Source organism: Athene noctua, chromosome 28, assembly GCF_965140245.1.
Source record: "Athene noctua chromosome 28, bAthNoc1.hap1.1, whole genome shotgun sequence".
Taxonomy (NCBI): Eukaryota; Metazoa; Chordata; class Aves; order Strigiformes; family Strigidae; genus Athene; species Athene noctua.
The window spans coordinates 1,112,579-1,130,368 of NC_134064.1; the positions used below are offsets into that span (position 1 = coordinate 1,112,579).

At 59.6% G+C, this 17,790-nt stretch overlaps 3 protein-coding genes across 6 annotated transcripts; all 3 read right to left on the reverse strand.

Annotated features, from left to right (window-relative positions):
- Positions 1-899: 899 nt before the first annotated feature.
- Positions 900-6,058, reverse strand: LOC141971294 (histone H2A.V). Of its 3 annotated transcripts, none has more exons than XM_074928546.1 (5): positions 5,939-6,058; positions 2,393-2,470; positions 1,837-1,950; positions 1,567-1,696; positions 900-1,278 (listed from the first exon to the last, which is right to left on the reverse strand). In XM_074928546.1, exons 1-5 carry the CDS (start codon positions 6,008-6,010, stop codon positions 1,217-1,219), a joined length of 456 nt encoding a protein of 151 aa, XP_074784647.1. In that variant the 5' UTR covers positions 6,011-6,058; the 3' UTR covers positions 900-1,216. The 3 variants fall into 3 exon arrangements, with proteins under 3 accessions (XP_074784647.1, XP_074784646.1, XP_074784645.1); XM_074928545.1 differs by having other exon boundaries at positions 5,858-6,044; XM_074928544.1 differs by having other exon boundaries at positions 1,567-1,718; positions 1,811-1,950; positions 5,858-6,044.
- A 2,433-nt stretch (positions 6,059-8,491) lies between these two features.
- On the reverse strand, positions 8,492-14,051 carry PURB (purine rich element binding protein B). 2 transcript variants are annotated; one of them, XM_074928593.1, is made up of 2 exons: positions 14,018-14,051; positions 8,492-13,972 (listed from the first exon to the last, which is right to left on the reverse strand). In XM_074928593.1, exons 1-2 carry the CDS (start codon positions 14,049-14,051, stop codon positions 13,020-13,022), a joined length of 987 nt encoding a protein of 328 aa, XP_074784694.1. In that variant the 3' UTR covers positions 8,492-13,019. The 2 variants fall into 2 exon arrangements, with proteins under 2 accessions (XP_074784694.1, XP_074784692.1); XM_074928591.1 differs by having other exon boundaries at positions 8,492-14,051.
- A 1,716-nt stretch (positions 14,052-15,767) lies between these two features.
- COX5B (cytochrome c oxidase subunit 5B) lies at positions 15,768-17,446 on the reverse strand. Its single transcript, XM_074928542.1, has 4 exons — positions 17,308-17,446; positions 17,112-17,185; positions 16,204-16,303; positions 15,768-16,075 (listed from the first exon to the last, which is right to left on the reverse strand). Exons 1-4 carry the CDS (start codon positions 17,399-17,401, stop codon positions 15,963-15,965), a joined length of 381 nt encoding a protein of 126 aa, XP_074784643.1. The 5' UTR covers positions 17,402-17,446; the 3' UTR covers positions 15,768-15,962.
- Positions 17,447-17,790: the final 344 nt, after the last annotated feature.

Consider the following 17,790-nt stretch of genomic DNA (forward strand, 5'->3'; position numbering starts at 1 on the left):
CACTGGAGCCCAGCAGGATGGGGCTGAGGCCACAGCAGGGTGGTGGTCAGCACCCAGGGCCAGTGGCCATCGGGGCCTCTTAGGTGCCTGATGCAACCAGCCACTGGTATTGCCAGTGCTGGAGCCTTCCCAGCTCCCTCCTCCCACCGGCCCACAGCACCTGCCCGGCTGCCGGCCAGGCCCAGCCCCACCCCAGGGTCAGGCGCCAGCACCTGGAGCCCCAGGATCTGGCAGCTGGCGCCAGTATCTCCCCAGGGTACAGGGTGTGCCAGGACAGGGCTCCCCACAGCCCAGCTGGGCCACAGCCAGGGGCAGGCTGGGTAAGGAGCCAACGTGGCTAGGACAGATGGACACCTGGGACTCACACACCCAGGACAGATGGACACCTGGGACTCACACACCCAGGACAGACGGACACCTGGGACCCACACACCCAGGACAGACACTCAGGACTCATATCCCCAGGCTGGATGGACATTCAGGACAGACAGTGGCCCCAGTGGCCATGTGGCACCTCTATGCCCAGGGCAGACAGAGCCCTGGGACTCACCTGCCCAGGACAGGTGGACACTCAGGACAGACAGACACCCAGCATCCTGCTGCCCAGGACAGACGGACACCCCCGCTCTGCCCCAGAGCCAGCAGGGGCAGGGCCCGGGAGACCCAGCCATGTGGGGCTCAGGGGGGTGGAGCCCTGGGGGAGGCCCCTCCCCTCACCCTATTTGTATATGGGCAGGGCAGCACAGCTCAGGGTATAATTAGGGGGCAGGGACAAATTTGCACGTAGCACAGAACAGTGCCGGGTGGGGGGGGTGTCCCTTCACCCTACACTAACCCCCAGGGAGCCCCAAAACCCCCCAGAGCCTTCCCCCCTCTGCCAACACCACAGGAAAAGTGTGCTCTTTTTTTTTTTTTTTGTAAAAAATGGTTTATCCGTTCCATTTTTGTATAAAACCCAGGGGAGCAGCCGAGCCCCTCAACCACCACCCCAGCTGCTGCCACCTGACAAGGTACAACTTTGTGTCAATCTTTGAATCTAAAGCCCAGACCAATGATTTCAATGATTTCTCCTCTCTACAGTCAGTTGTCTATGCTCTTCCTTTGAACTATTCCTTAAAAAAAAAACTCCACGTATCCCCAAGATTTCTTCTGTCCCAGGTACAGTACGACGACAGGAGGGAGTGGGCCTTTTTTTTTTTCCTTTTTTTTTTCCTCTCTACGCTGTTTTTTGTTGTCCCTTCTTTCCGATCAGAGACTTGTGGATGTGGGGGATGACACCTGTGGAGAGAGAAGGAAGATTCCTGTCAGATACTCACAGACTTCCCCAAAAAGCTCCAAGAAATCCTCGATTCCTAGCAGAGTTTTGTGATAACCCTGCACAAACGCTTCCTCCCACGCGATGCATCCCCCCCACTGGATCCAGGGAAGTGGTGAGCCTCTGGTATTTATCACCGCAGCCAAATGCCTGTGTATTTTCCCTTTTCCCTTCCCCCCCCCCCCCCTTCTCACTAAAATTCCTAGTTAGGGACAGGAGGGAGGAAAGGGCACAGCAAGGACAATACCCACCTCCGCCAGCAATGGTGGCTTTGATCAGGGAATCCAACTCTTCATCACCACGGATCGCCAGCTGCAAGTGACGGGGAGTGATCCTCTTGACTTTGAGATCCTTCGAAGCGTTGCCTGCCAGCTCCAGCACCTGCCAAGAAATTGGGAAGACGCTCGGGATCCCAAGGGAAGTGATTATTTCAGGGGGTTTTTTTTGTTTGGTTGGGTTTGTTTTGGGGGGTTTTGTTTTTTTTTTTTTTTAAACAGAGGAAGGCGAGCACAGGGACCTACCTCGGCGGTGAGGTACTCGAGGATCGCAGCACTGTAGACAGCAGCAGTGGCACCCACTCGCCCGTGGCTGGTGGTGCGAGTCTTCAAGTGTCTGTGGATCCGACCCACAGGGAACTGGAGTGGGAGTAACCTCGTTAACACCTATACACTTGCATAATTAGACCATACACTGCTAATTTTGGCTCAAGTGATTTCCCACCCTGCATGTCTAGTCTACAGAGTTCCTATAACAAGGAGAGCTTTAACAAGGAACACACAGGACCAACTTCACAGCAGATCCTCCCTCACACATGTTTCCATGGGATTTCACAATAATTATCCAAATTAATCCTCATACCCTCTCTGTAGGAGAGACAGATCCTGCCCGAGTCAGGACACAGCAGCAAACAGCCCCTGCGAGCCCTATCACTCCATAATGACAACACAAATCACAAAACATTTTCAACCCCCAAAAAAGAGGGTTTGGGGCAACCTGCCTCACAGAAGTGGAAGTTTTACTCAGAAATTCACATTTTATGATGAGATGGAGGAACCAGTGAGCAGGGTTGCGCCTTACCTGCAGACCAGCTCTCTGTGAGCGCGACACTGCCTTCGCCTTGGCCTTCCCACTGTCCTTCCCTGCCTTACCACCAGCCTGTGAGAGAGAAACACACCTATTAATTAATCTTAATTAATCCAGAGAGACCTGCTGCACTATAATCCAGAGACAAACACACTCTCTGCCACTGCAGGAAATTTATGGCTTCACAAACTACTCAAAACAAGGTGAATTCGAGGGGACATGGAGGGTTTGAGGGATGCTGCAGCTCCTTTATCACCCTGGGTGTCTCTCATTTCCCACTATTCCCATTATTTTCCAGAAAACACCAAACAGGAGGAAAGCAGCCCAAAGAACCCCCCCATTTTTTTTCCCCAGCAGCAGCCACTGTGAGAACAGTCATAGATTTCAGACTCATTTTCTCTGCTCTGAAGGCAGGATGCTGTTCCTGTACATAGGAATTTGCAGCTCAGGCCTGCAGGATTCAAGGGCAATTCCCTTCCTGCTCTGGAGTGGAAAAATCATCAGGGAGCTCCAGAAATCACAGATTTAATGAAAATTGTGTAGCAGAGGGCAGCTGGAACCCCAAAGTGCAAGAGTTTGGAAGTCACTGAGAAATGAGGAAGAACCGAGTGTGGGTTTGCCAGGTTCTCACATCTGCCTTAAGGAAATCAGTCAATCCAAGGGATAGTGAAAGGAAGCCTGACATCACTAATAGGTAACAAGAGCTGCTTCTAATGAAGGTGAGAGCATCTGGCAACCCAGCAGGGCAGTCAGAAAGAGCCTGCACCCTGCACGTTAAAGACCATGTTACCTACCCAAAATCTGGTCTAAGAAACAACAGCAACTATAACCCCCAAAATTAAGTCTCCCAGCCCACAATGAGCAGAGAAGCTCCCGTACAGCCAGGGAGCCCTAAAACACACTGGAGACTTGTAATCCCTGGTTTTACACAATGTATTGACCCAACAATCTCCATCCCCTTCTAAAAAAGGAGGAATTACAGCTTGCTGCAAGGGAGCTGAAAGCTGTCACCAGCCCTTCCCGCTCATTTAGGAGAAACCACAGGATCCAGAAATCCCCAGGAGGCCAAGGTGATGCTAATTGAGCACATTAATCCTTAAAATAAGACACCAGTTTAACATGGGGATGTCCAAGATCCATGTCCTGTCCCAGCAAGGTGAGAGTTATCACCATGCGCTTACCCCACCTGGGGAGCGCCAGCCCAGTTTAAACTCAAACACTGAAAAAAAGTCACAAGGAGGAAATATTTAATCCAGAGTCAATAAAACAAGCGGAGCAGCGCTGGGCGAGGTTGGCAGCAGAGCTGGGCCAGCAGCCTGCAGCACTGAGCAGGGTGGGTTCCTCGCCAGGGCTGCAGGAACGCTGGCACCCAGCAAACCCACACGGCGTTTTGGCAGCTGATGCCAGGGCAGGAGCGTCCTGTCCTTCCTTAGGAGAGGTTGGCTCTGGTTTGTTAGGAGAACGGCTGAGGGGTGACTTGGAGATGTGTCCAGAAATGCTTTGAAGTGCTCACTTGACACTGTCTTTGCTGCGGTGAAGCATCAGGAGTTACTTTTATCAGTAGAAAATATCACTCAATAAAACTTAAAAAAAAAAAAAAAATCAAGAAGGGGGATTTGTGGATTGTCCTTGCTCTAGAAAAAAAAAAAAAAAAGAAAAGAGAGCTCTGGGAAAAGCCCTGGCTGTTCACACCGAGGGCTTTTATCAGACAGCTGTGAACTTTCCCACTTCTCTGTCAAGTCATCCAGCCAGCAGCTGCCCATCTGATGCATCTTTACACGATATTTGACTAAAAAGAGGAAAGAAAAAGTCTCACAGCGGAAGTCCTGACGTTTGTCTCCATCTTCACCAGCTTCTAAACCCTCTGTGGAGTTTGCAGAGGGAACGTTTACAACGGTTTCCCACAGTTGAGCCAGCACCAGCTCCCTGCAGAAGCCGATCCCCCTCCTGGGCACGATCCCGGCAGAGGAACGAGGGTTCCTTGATGAATATCACGTTCACAGCGCAGAGATTTCCTTCTCTCCCTCGGGATGTGGCACCCACAGAGGCTCGGCCGGGTCGGAGACAACAGCAATTCACTTCTTCCTCCGGAGGGGACCGTGCTGATGGGCGCAGACACGCAGAGCCTCCTTCCCTTCTCCCCCCAGAAGCCACTCACTGGAAGCACGTTCCCACACCAAAACCTCACTGCCCTGAACACACTGGGTCTCCCACAGCAGGCAAATTACTTTTTTTTTCCTCTCCTTCTTGCTTCAAACAGGACTAAAGTACTTCAAAAACAACTTTTTATCTATTGGTACAAGGTATCCTTGAGTGTAAGTTTTCTCAGGGTTACATAATTTCGTTTCCATCTTAACCCTCCCGTTTCCACGTTAACCCTCTGCCACCAGTTACAAGATATCCTTGAGTGCAAGTTTTCTGCGGCGTTGCATAATCTCGTTTCCACGTCAACCCTCTGCGATCAGGGTCCTTATCTCCCGCTAGTGAACCTCCTCGTATCCTAAACGACAGTTACAGACCCCGCAACTGGGGTTCCACAAGTTTCAGACACCAGGCCACGCAAATGAGGCACCAGCCTTCCCCCCTCCCACGGAAGCAGATTTTTCCCTGGGAAGCTCTGCCCACAGCCAGCGCACTCAGAGATGTCGGTTACAGGCTAAACCATGGAAACCAAACGTTGCCCGGGGCAGGGGCTACCTGGGGCTGGCGGCCGGGCAGCTTGACAGGCGCCCTCCAGGCCACTCGCTCCTCATTCGAAGAGTTTTATGACCCTGACAGTCACTTCCTTACTCCACGATCAACTTTAAAAATCTGTAAGAGCGGAAAGTAGCTGTAAAAGCAGCTGTTTCCCTCCAAAACCGTAACTGATGGCAGTCACGGCGTCTCCCAGCCTCCCCAGGAAAGCTTTGACAGCACAAGGGAGTCACTGGCTCTGCCGCTCACTTCACCCCGGCCCGATCGGCGGGGCCGGGCCTTCGGGAACCGGAACAAACCCTCTCCCGAAGGGCCTCGCAACGAGAAACTTCGGTTACACAACGGCGGCGGCCCCGGGGAGCGCGGGGCGGGGGTGAAGCGGTTTTCGGCGCACTTCCAGGAGTCTCGTCAACGGGAGTCTGCCGGGGGAGCCCCCCGGGAAGGGCAGGGAGCGGCGCCGTGTCCAAGGTCACGGATCGGTGACAGAACCCGGCAGAGGAGCCGCCCGTTACCCCCCCGCCCCCGGCCTCTCACCGAGAGGAGCGGCGGCGGCGCGCGACCCCGGACGCGGCTCCCCGCTGACAGCGGCGGCTCCAGCCCCCACCGGGCGGCCCTGTCACCTCCGGGCGTGCGGCCAACCGCCCCGGCCCGGCGGGAAAGCGGCGCCTCCCGGCCTCAGCCTCCCACCGGCTCCGGTACCGGAGCCACCCCCGCACCCCCAGAAGAGCCGGACCGAGCCCGGCCGCCGCCGCCCCCACCCCTCACCATGGTGCCGCCGCTGCCGCCTGAGCTCTGGCCCTGAGTCCGCGCCGAAGCTGCCTCAGGAGCCGTCAGACAATAACCCACCCGAAAACGAGAGAGCACGGCCTGCCACGGCGACAAGGAGCCAATAACGACGCCCCATCCTAGTTTGAACATCCGGCTGCCACCAATCCCGACGCCGCTTCTTGCTCCCTCGCTGGCCCCGCCCCGCGGCCCGTTTAACGGCTGTTTTTCCTTTGCACACGGCACGCAGGGGTGAGGGCGGGGGGCGTGCCCGGCGGCTCCGAGTCGGTGGGCGATGCAGCGGAGTGACGTGACTGCCTACCAATAGAAAAAGCATACGTCCCGTGGGGGGCGGGGCTGGGAAGACAGACAGCTAGAGGAGCCAGTGGAAGGAGAGATGCCTTTCCCGCCCATTCTCTCCCCCCGCCCCCCGTGTTGTTTGTTTGCGCGGAGCGGGGGAGGGGGAGGATGCGGCGCTGGGGGCAGTGGGGCGGCGTGGGGCGGGGTGTGGGAGGGGGCTCGCCCGGTTCCGCCGCCGGTACCGGGCGTCTCCGCTCTGCGGGCATGGCCTCCGTTAGGGCCGTTGGCGGGTCCCGCCGCGCCTGCCCGGTTGTGGGCCGAGGTTCCCCTCAGGTAGCTGGGGCTCGGCTGTGACAGGGCCTGGCTGTCCCAGGGGCCCGCGGCCTCGGCAGCGCTCAGGGCCGCGCCGGGCATACCCCGGGTACTGCCGCCCCACCTCTCACCTCCCACGGCCGACTGAAAGGCTCGGGCCTGAGGCGCAGCCTAGGAAGACTTAAACTGCTGTTAGAAGCCGTTTCGCTTGGCCCAGCCAGGCTGCTGCCTGTGCCAGCTCAGTGCCTGGAGGAGGCAGCTGCCGGCGTGGGCAGCACCGAGCTGAGGGGAATCCCTTTCAGGTGGTGCAGAGGCCCCGTGGTTCAGGCAAGCAGCGCTTTTGAGTCCTTCCCTATGTGATTTTCAGGAAATAACTGAAATAAAGGCTGGTCCTGTCCTGTAGGATAAGAAGGGCAGTACAGTGAGGTAGCACAGGCTGGCTCCTGTCAGCCTCGGGGCAGGGATTTGAGCTGGGACACAGGGGGACGTTGAGAGGGAAAAAGGGTCGATTGCTGGTAACAGCAGGGATAAAATACGGCTAAAAAACCCCCAAAACGTCCTAGTCCAAACTGTCGTGGGGAGTGGGGTTGGTGTTGCGTGAGGGAAGAGCACGTCACGGGAAACAAAAACTCATGATGAGCCTGTTCCAGCAACAAATCAAACCTGATTTGAGTGATAAGTTTGATTTTACAAGAGACTGGATTTTAGAGAGTGAGGCTTGATGGTGAGCGGGAGCAGCTTCGGGAGCTTAACACAGACCCTTGCTCAGTAGAGCCCTCGCCTCAGGATGGTGGAAGGAGCTCTGGAGCCTGCTCTGCCCAGTGAGGAGATGATAGAGCAGGTAGGGGAGCGCTGGGCCAGGGAGGAGGAGGAGGGAGACGAGGAAGGCACCTTTGCAGCTGTCACTGTCCCACCCTGGGTGTTGCAGGCGCCTGGGCTCACACCCCACCCCGTGCCTCAGTTTCCCTCCAGCACTGAGCAGGGTGTGGGGGGCACCGTGTGGTCCCTGCCCCTCGCTGCAGCTGCCACGGGGGGTGGCCGCAGGCAAGGAGCTACACACCGCCCCCCCCTCCCCCCGACTCCGCAGCTGCTCCCAGTCCCCCCTGCAGGGAATGCTGCCTGCACCTGCCCCGCCGGCAGCAACTGCCGTATCTGGGGCCCCCCAGCTGTCCCCAGCGATCCCCCCACAACCCCCCGCGGCTCCAGAGCAGCTGCCAACCCCGGCATCCAGGGGACGTGCAGGATGGTGTCCCCAGGGACACCACCAGCTGCTCCCTGAGGGGCCGGGGACCCTGGTTAGTGGGGATCCAGCCCCCCCCCGGGGACAGCGTCAGGCCTGTGGCGCCGGGGACAGGCGGCAGCGGGGCTGCGGTGCCGTGGCGGGCGGCAGCGGCTCATGCGCAGGCGGTTCCCGCTCGTGTCCTCAGATGAGCCCGTGCCCGCAGGGAGCCGCAGAGCTAAATGCGGCGTGGGCTGCGGTGCCTGCGTCACCGCAGACCGGCCAGGCGCGGGCTGCCTGCCTGCCGGGGGGGTGGCACGGGACCCACCGACACCCTGCCTGCCATGGGCCCAACGCACCACGCATGCGGTGGCTGAACACGCCACGCTGAACACGCCATGCCGCTGCGTGTGCACGGCCCGACAACACGCCTCGTGCACATGCCTCGGGCTCGCTGGGCTGGTCTGTGCATGCCTGTGTGAGCCATGACACACGCAACACGCATGTGCTGTGCCCAACCCTCCTCCCTCCCCTTGTACACCCTCCCCCAGCTCCCCGCGATGCCCCCCTGGAGACAGAGCACTGCTTGGGGACAAGGTGGCCCTCAACATGCCCCCTCTGTGCCATCCCAAACACCCCCGGCCAGAGCCCTGAGGGTCCCCAAGACACCCCACAACCCCACCACTGACCCCACCCCATCCCCTACGGAGATGGTGGCACCAGGGAGACCCCCCCGAGGGACAGTTGGGAACCCTGCAATCCCCCCCCCCCCGCCCCCCAAAAGGAGCAAGACGGGGTCGGGCTGGGTTTTTCATTCACTTTTCCGCATACTTTTTATTTGTTACAAACATACAATTCTTTAAATATAGACTTGTAAAACTCCATTTGCAAAAATCTGCTACGGTAAGGAGTGCTCGCTAGCATGAGGAGTTCGTCACGTCGGGCGTCGTCTTTGCTAGTGGTAAAATCCAGGACCTGCCTTCGGCAACCGCCGGCCGCTCCCCGGCGTCTCCCGAAGCCGCCCCGCCGGCTGCAGAGGGAGGGAGGGGGGGGGGGACGGGACCCCCCCCGGGCGCCGGCAGCCCCACGCTGGGCCGCCTAAAGTGCATGGTTTGCTTTATTTTTTGTTTTTCTTTCATTAAAAAAATAAGAGGAATAAAACTTTCTTCTTTCGTCATCAAGGTACTTCGGGGTGAACGTTTTGGGTCTCTCAGCAGATATTGGCTGAAGCCACTTCCCAGCTCTCTCCTGCACCGATGTTTTACCTCCGCCTGCGCTGGACCTGCTCGCCGTGTTGCTGCTGCTCCTCGGGGCCTCCCGGTAACGCCACCGGCGACCCCAAACCGCCGCCGTGGGGGCCGCGGGGTCCGGCCACCAACCGCCAGCCTGCCGGTTGCCACCATGGCCCCTCACCGGCTGCTCCTCTCCCGCCTGGCTCCGAGCTCCCTCCCAGGGCCTGGACTGGGGATCCAAGGCCCACTCCGCGTGGCACGGGCACCGCTGGCTCAACCGGCTCCGTGAGGAAGAGGAGGGCGACGGCGCCTACGGCCAAGCCTCACCCTACCGGGAACATCCCTCCCAGCACCCGCCGAGCTGCTCCGGATTTCCCACCGGGAGCGCGGCGAGCGCGGCGGCGAATATCTGCTGAGAGATTCCTTGTGCATCAGCTCAAGTACCATCATCACTCGCTCACGCTTCTTTTTTTTTTTTTTTTTCCTATTTTTCCTTTTTTTTTTTTTTTTTAATTTTTTTCTTTTTTAAAAGAGAAGCCGGCGAGGGGTTTTGCTTTTTTTTTTTTTTTTTTTTTTTTTTTTTTTTAAATCACCAACAAGAGAAACCGCCGCTCTCCCCGGCACGGCAGCCCTGGGGACCAGTCACCTGCCCCCATGTCATCCTCCGCTGGCAGCGAGGGACCACGAGGGGATTCTCGTGCCCGTGACCCCAAAACAGCTAGAAACAAGGCAGGATAATTCCAATTTTCTTCCATATTTTTCTCTTTGGGGGGGGGGGGCGGAAATTGAAGCGGTTTTAACTTTTAACGGAGCCACCGACAGCTCCCGGCTCTCAGCCCGGACGTTTTGGGTATTTACATCGATTTTGGGGCGCTATACAAGATTTACAGTATTTTTTTGTACAGCGATAGTCGCGCTCTCAAACCGTCCCTTCTGGGGCAACAGAAAGATGGAAGCTCCAAGAATTTGGGATATTTTTTTCCCTCTTCCGGTTCAAAAAAAAAAAAAAAAAAAAGCAATTTGCCCATTTCTACAGAATCCAAACCAAAAAAAAACCCCCAACCAAATCTCATATATATACACGCACGCAGAGATGTGTATATACATATATATATAGAGAGAAGGGAACAACCAAACCCTCCGCCCTGCCACTGAATTCCCCACACCCTGGCTGGTGTTTCTGGCATAACCGTCGTCCTGCTTCCCTCAGGGAAGGTTGGGGGGGCTCCCCGCTGGCTCCCCCCTCTCAGCACCCCCAGCCTGCCGTCCACAGGCCAAACCAACTGGAAAAAAAAAAACAAAAAACAACACCCTAAATCTCACCAAAAAACCCACCCCCCTCTCGCAGAAACCACCCGAGTCCTCGCTCACACCCGAGGCTTGGCCGCCCACCTCTCCGAATCACTCTCGCCGGCCGCTGGCAGGTTAAAAAAACTTTTCCAATTTTTATCTTAATTTTTTGATGTGTTTTTGTTTTGTTTTTCTGCGAGATTTCTTCCCCCGACGCACTCTGCTCTTCTCACCCATTTGCTGGAAGGTCAAATGGAGATGCGGAAGGTTTCTGTACATAGATACATTGCTTCTCCGGCAGGAGAAAGGTTTCTGGTTGCCAAAGCGAACGCCATCTGCGGCACTGGGGCCTGTTTTTATGTTTTGGTTTTGTTTTGGTTTTGTTTTTTTGGCGTTATTTGCCTTTTTTTTTTTTCTCCTCTTCCACATACTTCCTTGGCGGCTACTGTGAGCCGAGCTGGGCCGGCGGCAACCCCGCCGCTACCCCAGAGTAGAAAGGTAAGGCTAAATTACCGCAATTCAGCCAAAAAAAAAAAAAAAGAAAAGAATATATATATATTTTTTTATGTGTATATATATATCATCCTCTTCAAAAATAAAAGGAGAGGTACCGCCTGCATCTTTGCAACCGGCTCCCGGCAGCCGAAGGCCGCCAAGTCCATCGCCGCGGAGCCGGGTGTTCCTGCCGGGGCGGCTGAGCGGTGGCCGCCCTCTCCCCCCCCGATCCGGAACCTTCCGCGGCGTTTTATCATTTTTTCTCCACGGCAAAGAACCGAAGGCGAGCGAACACAAAAACAGACCGATGGGTGAATACAGCAGGACGTCACTGGAAAGAGCTGCCTTAGGGTACAAAATACAGTACGGACGCGGTTCGGACATCGAGATAAAAGACTATTGCTCCCGTGTGAGTGAGGAAACCCAGTCCTTTGCAACGGAGAATTAAAAACGGGATGAACGGAAGAAATTCGCCTTAAAAATCCCTTTAAAAAGAGCTACGGAGGCAGGGAAGGGCGGGATGGGGTTTTGGAGGACGGACGGATGGACAGATGACGTCCCCCCGGGGCTCTGCTGGGTTTTGGGGTGAGGAAGGGGACGGAGTTGGTGTCCCCCCACCCCACTGATGCCGCCTCCCGCCTTGCGAAGACGAGTTGCTGCCAGCCGTTCCTCGCTGCCCAAGAAATACGGAGCACGCAGAGAGAGGGATACACCAGGATCCGCGACAATAAATTAAGAAGGCAGCTGAGATTGGAGGGCAGGCGTGCGCAGGCTCCCAAAAAATAGTGGAAAAAATTAATTAAAAAAAAAAAGTCCTAAAACTGGAGAAACCGTTGGACAAGAAGACCTGAAACTTTGGAATGAAGAGCGATGAACCCCATTCAGTTCAGAGTTCCTGGGATAACGTGGCTAAAAAATACCTTTCTGGAAAGGGCAGGATTGAGTTGATTTAGCTAAAAACAAACAAAAACCCCCCCCAAAAAAAGACCATTTGAGAGTGGAAAAATCCATTTAATATGAGAGGTGGTGGCTGGAGAGACCCCACGGGCTCTGGCGCGGCTGGCCGAGGTGGCAGAGCCAGCGCCTGCTGGTATGGCCAGGTGGTAAAAACAACAGAAAAAGAAAAAAAAAGAAAAAAAAAAAGAAAAAAAAAAAAAGGAGGGAAAAAACCCCAAAACCCCAACACCGAAGGCCCCAGCTGCCAGAGTGTGTGGAGTCCCGCCGGTGCTACCGAGCCGTCGCCAGCATGAGGTACCGAGTAAAGGTGGCGAGTTGGTTTCGCTGAAGACAAATAAAATCCAGGCGAAGAGGCGAAGGGGCCGATTTTGGTGCCCGCGGGTCCCGGTGGCAGCGCCTTTAGTGCCGGTGAAACGGTAAACGGGAAGGAAACGTGGCCAGGCCTTCCCAGTTCGGAGCTGGAGGCCGCCTTATTTGGAGAGAAGGGGAAGATCTTGCGTCCCGTCGAGCTTTCCTTGTGCTTTGTGCCTTGCGTGAACCTGCCTCTCTCTGCGACCCCCCCCGCGGTCAGAGGGAGGAGGTGGATGGGGGGGGGAATAGTAATAAATCATTAAAACCGAGAAAGTCTTCCTTAATTTTCAGGAACCTGCCAGCTTCGCACTAGCTCGGGTGCGGGTTCCAGTTTGGGCGCTCGGAGTTTAGCAGTTTGCATCCCAAAAAAAACAAAAGGAAAAAAAAAATATAACTGGGAAGAGGAGGGGGAAAAAAAAAAAATAAAGGGAAAAAGAAGAGAGAACAGATGTTGGTCCAGATAACACGGCCCCCCTTGCTCTCGCTTCTGAAAGCTCCTGCTCGCCGGCTCCGTTGCTTCCCCCCCCCGCCCCGGGCTTTCGGCGCGTGGCGGCGTGGGCGCCGGCTTCGATGGGGGGGTGAAGGGGGGGACCGTGGCGGTACGGGAGAGGAGAGAGGATCCGGGCGGCGGCTCCCCCTGCCACCCCCTCCAAAAAAAAAAAAAAATAAAAGCAGCGAGTCCTCGGGGCTGCGGGGAGGAGGGCGGCCGGGTCCCCCGCGGCGGGGGGGGGACGGCGGCGGCTCGTCCGGGGGGGTGTGTGAGCGCGGGGGAGGGAGGGACGCGGTCGGCGTCGCGGTCGGGCCGGTTTCTCTCTCTCCAGCGGCGGGGAGCTGGGCGGGGGGGGGGGGGTGGGGGGGGGAGGGAAGGGTTTTGGGGACCCTTTCGCCCCCATCGCGGCGGGTGGGGGATCGGGGTGGGGAGGGGGAAGGCGGGGAGGATGGGGGGGGGTGTACTGAGGAAAGGGGGGGGGGGGGGGCCGGCGGCGGGGCTCAGGGCAGGGGAGGCTCAGTCGTCGTCCACGTCGTCGCCGTCGGAGTCGTCGCCGGCGCCGCTGCCGCTGCCGGGACCCGGCGGTCCGGCGCGTCGGTCGTAGAGCTTGTCCCGCTGCCGGTCCTGGATGTCGCGCATCTCCTCGGCGTAGCGACAGAAGGCGCTGCCGAACTTGGCCCAGGCCTTGTAGGGGACGGTGATGGCGTTGCGGTAGGACGGCTTCACCTCGCTCACCCGCAGGAACACGCCGTACTTGTTGCAGCCCACGTCGAAGAAGAAGCGCTTGGAGTCCACGGTGATGGAGGTGCCCTCGGGCAGCTCCCCGTAGAGCCCCCCGCCGCCCGGCCCCCCGCCCCCGGGGCCGCCCAGCTCGTCCTCCTCGCCCCCGTAATCGTCGATCAGCTTGGCCAGAGCGTCGCGGAACTCGATCAGGCCCTGGGCCGGCAGGGCGATGGTTTGGCCGCTCTGCAGCCCGGGGGGGCCGCCCGGGAAACCCCCCGGCCCACCGGGGCCGCGATTGACGGTCTGGCGGATGCGGAGGAAGCGCCCGCGCTGGTTCTCCTTCAGGTCCAGGTAGTACTTGCGGTTCTCCCGCACCAGGAACTCGCTCTTGAGGGCGCGGCGGGGGCCGGGACCGGCGCCGTCCTCGCCGGGGGGGCCGGCGGCCTGGGCCAACTGCTCGGGGCTGGAGGGCCCCAGCTGGGCGTAGTGCTCGATGAAGTCGCCCAGGTAGTCGCGGAACTCGGCGGCCACCGCCATGGAGAGCGTGAGGCGGCTCTTGGAGCCGCCCGCCCCCACCTCGGCGATCTTGAGGAAGCGGCCCTTGGCGTTCTGCTTCACGTCCAGGTAGAAGCGCTTGTTCTGGATGTCCAGGCGCTTCGAGGCCAGCTCCTGCGTCTCCTGCTCCGGGCCCGCCCCGCCTCCGCCGCCGCCGGACCCCCCGCCGGACCCGGACCCGCCGCCGCCGCCTCCGCCGCGGGCGGTCGCGAACCCTCCGCTGCCGCTGCCGCTGCCGCCGCGCTCGCTGCCGCTGTCCCCGTCCGCCATCTTGTCCGCCCGCCCGCCCCGCGCCGGCCCTTCCGCGCGCGCCGCCCCGCTTCCGGCGCGCGGCCCCGCGCCCCGCCCCGCCCCTCTGCGACAGGGGTGACGTCACCGCCGCACTCCGCCGCGCGCGCCATCCATCACGTGGTGCGGGAAGGCCCCGCCCGCCGCGTCCCCGCGCGCCCTCTGCGCCGCCGGAGCCCCGCCCCCTTGGGCGGGCCGAGCTCGGGGATAAGCCCCGCCCCCCACGCCCGCCCCGGACGCGCCGTTCCCTTCAGCGCAGCGCTGTGACGTCACCGGCGGCCCCGCCGCTCACGGCTGTCAATCAGAGCCGCCCGCAGTCCCTATTGGCCGTGGCGGCGGGCCGTGACGGACCCGCCCCCCCGTCAGCGGGATGCGTGACATCACGCACGACCAGCGTGACGTCACTGATGTCGTCAGCAGCACGGGGGCCGCGCTGGAGACCGGGCAGCCGCCGGGTCCTCCCTGGAGCCCTCAGGGAAGCTTTGGGGACCCCCGGGGGCCTCCTGAGGCCTCCAGGGACCCTCAGGGACCTCCTGGCACACCCCGGCCCCCCCGGAGCAGCAGCTGCCAGGGCAGGGGCAGCCCCGGAGAACCTCCAGCAGCTCCCACCGTCTCCGAGGCTCAGCAGCTGGGACCCGCGGGCAGGGTCCGTCCCCCTGGGACACCCGGCAGCAGGAGGAAGGCTCCAACCCCACGGAACAGGGTCACCTGGAAGCCTCCAAGCCAAGCAGGAGGCCCCAGCCAGCCCTGGGCCACCACGGGGGGAGTGTGGGCACCAACGGTGCTGCTGGGACCACCTGGAGAAGGTGACTGTCCCCATCAGCGGGACCAAGGAGGTACCACAGGTGAACGGTCGGTCGTGGAGCTGGTGCTGGCAGTTTCTGTGACCACAAAGAGGTTTTTCTGGGCGACCAGTGGCTGCTTGGGAGGGTTGGGAGCCACCAGAGAACAACCCAGGGCACCAGATCAGCCCCACCTCGACCCCTAGAAGGTGCTGGAGGAGCTGGAGACCATCTCCAGGGGATGAGGGTGACTGCGGGGACACTGTGGGGCATCTGCCCGACCCCATCACCTGCTAAGGTGACATGGTGGGGGGGACACACACCCTGCACCCCAGGGGGCGCTCAGACACCGAGGTGGGCACCTGGGAGGACTATGTCCAGCTGTGCCCCCCCATACGGACAGCCAGCCCACGCCAGGATGTAGAGCTGGGGGTGGGGTACATCCCAGACCCACATTTGAGGGGACACCTTGTGTGGAAGGATGGCGGGGGGGGGGGGGGGGGGGGGGGAGAGCTGTGATTGTCCTTGGGGTCTGGGGGATGACACCCACCCCCCTCTCAGTGGATGAGGGCACATTTTGGGGAGGGAGGGTTCCCACAGGCTCCCAAGCAGTTACTCAGTTTCCCAATCAGGGGGACACTGAGACCCCCCACCCCATTCCCAGCACTCGCCCCCCTCAGGGCAGAGGAACAGTGAAGGTGGGGTCCCCCCACCCTAAATACTTCTCCAAGGTCATGAGCGCTTCCCACCCCGCCGTGTCTCCTCCCTGCTCACGATGACAGCAACAGCTTTAAATTCACTCCCGCAGCCTGTCCCCCCACCCTGCTGCACCCATCGGTGCTGCCCCCCAGCCCCCACTGCACCCATGGGTGCTGCACTCCTACCCCCCCCCTCCTCAGCGCAGACAGAGTCCGGGTTTCCACACACACAAACTCTTTATGGGGGGGCACACACAGTGGGGCAAGGTGGGGGCAGCTCAGCTCGGCCCAGAAGATGCCCAGTGGGTGCTGGGGGGGTGTTGGTGTGACCCACCGGGACCTCCAGTGGGTGCTGGGGGGGGGGTGGGGGGTGGTGGTGTTGGCGCAGCCTCCCCCCCCACCCCGTTGGGGTCTCAGTGGGGCAGCTCGTGGGGGATCAGCTTGTAGTAGGTGCCGCAGGAGGGGCAGCGCTGGGCCTCCCCCTGGTGCAGCCAGAACCAGATGACGCAGCTGTTGTCCTCTTCGCCTGGGGAGGGGGGAGGAGGAAGAGGAGGGTGGGACAGACAGATGGACAGAGGGGAGGCAGGGGGGAAAGGACAGACACACAGACGCAGGGAGGGAGGTGGGGAGGGGAGGGTTTGGGGGGCCACTTACAGACGCAGCCCACGATGCGCTTGTTGGTGATGGAGGGGACGAGGTTGGGCTCCTCCTTGGTCCCCGCGTAGCGCTTTGGCCGGAACATGCTGTAGGGGTCCTGGGGGGAGGGAAAAAGAGGAGTTTGTTACTGATTCGTTATTAACTTGGGTTGATGATTTTTGGTGATTTTGATAAGGAATGATTAGGATTAATCAATTAAATGGAATCTCATAGAAATGTCATTTTTTATAAAAAATAGCGGTGTAGTGTTTTCATTCAGCAGTCACAGAGATGTTGTGTTCAGTTTAAAGTCACCACACACCCAGTTCCGCTGGCAGACGAGGTGCCATCGTTACACTGTCCCGTCAGGACGATTTATTGCCCTGTCGACCAGGTGTTTTAAAAATTGTATTGTGAAAGGGCCTCAAAGCGGGTTAAAATCCCAACATGAGCCAAAAATCCTTGAGTAAAGGGCATTGGAGGGCCTTTCTTTTAGGCTCAGTGGTGTGTGGTGGTTGCAAATGCAGCCCCCCGACTCATTTCAAGACTCAAGTGTGGATGACAGGAAAGAGATGGGAAGAATAAAGTGAGTGACGGGAATTATCACATTTATGCATGGGAATTTGGTTAATATCCTGTATCCTCTCTCATCAGCGTGTTACACGAGCTGGGGAGACGGATGCCCTGTGCACCCAATAAAGCCGCTTATCTACATCTCACTGGTGTCAATAAGTCCTTTTATCCCGTTTTGGTAACAGGTTCAGTAGGAGGGGGCACCTCCAGACGCTGCCCCCACCCCTCACCAAGGACACCCTGTCCCTGAGACCCACCCCCCGCCACCCCCCAGGACACCGACGTCCCCCCAGACCTCCCCTCCGGGACGGCTCCGACCCCCCGCCTCTCCTTCCCCGCCGCCCCGCACTCACCAGGCCCTTGTTCATGGCCTCCAGCACTTTCCGCTCCAGCCCCGTCGCCTGCTCCTCATCCGTGGCGAGGTTACCTGCAGGGCACCGCCGTCACACCGGGAGGTCGCGGCCTCGGCCTGCCCGCCCCGCTCCCCACCTGCCGCCGCCACCCCCCCCTTCCCGGTCCCCTCCCGGTTCCCCCCTCCCCTCGGCTCACCGGGGGCGGCGAGGCAGCGGGCGGGCGCGGCGCGGGAGGAGGCGGCGGGCAGCAGCCGCAGGGCCGCGCTCACCCGCAGTAACCTTGAGGCCATGGCGGCGGCGGCGGCAAACAGCACTTCCGGTGGCGGCGGCGGAAGCGGAAGTGACGACACGGCGGGCCGCGCGGCTGAGCCACGCCCCCTCGGGCGGTGGGCGAGCGTCGCCCCCCCCCTCAGCGACATACCACGCCCCCATCGGGGCGGAAGCCCCTCCCTGGCAGCGTGACCCCGCCCCCCTGTGCGGCCCCCAGGGGCCACTGGGAGCTGGGAGGGTGATGGGGGGTGGGGGGGAGATGGGGACACCCTGGGGGGGGACGGGGACACTCTGGGAAGATGGGGACACCCTGGTGGAGGATGGGGACACCCTGAGGGGGGACAGGGACACCCTGGGGGGGGGACAGGGACAACCTGGGGAGATGGGGACACCCTGGTGGGGGATGGGG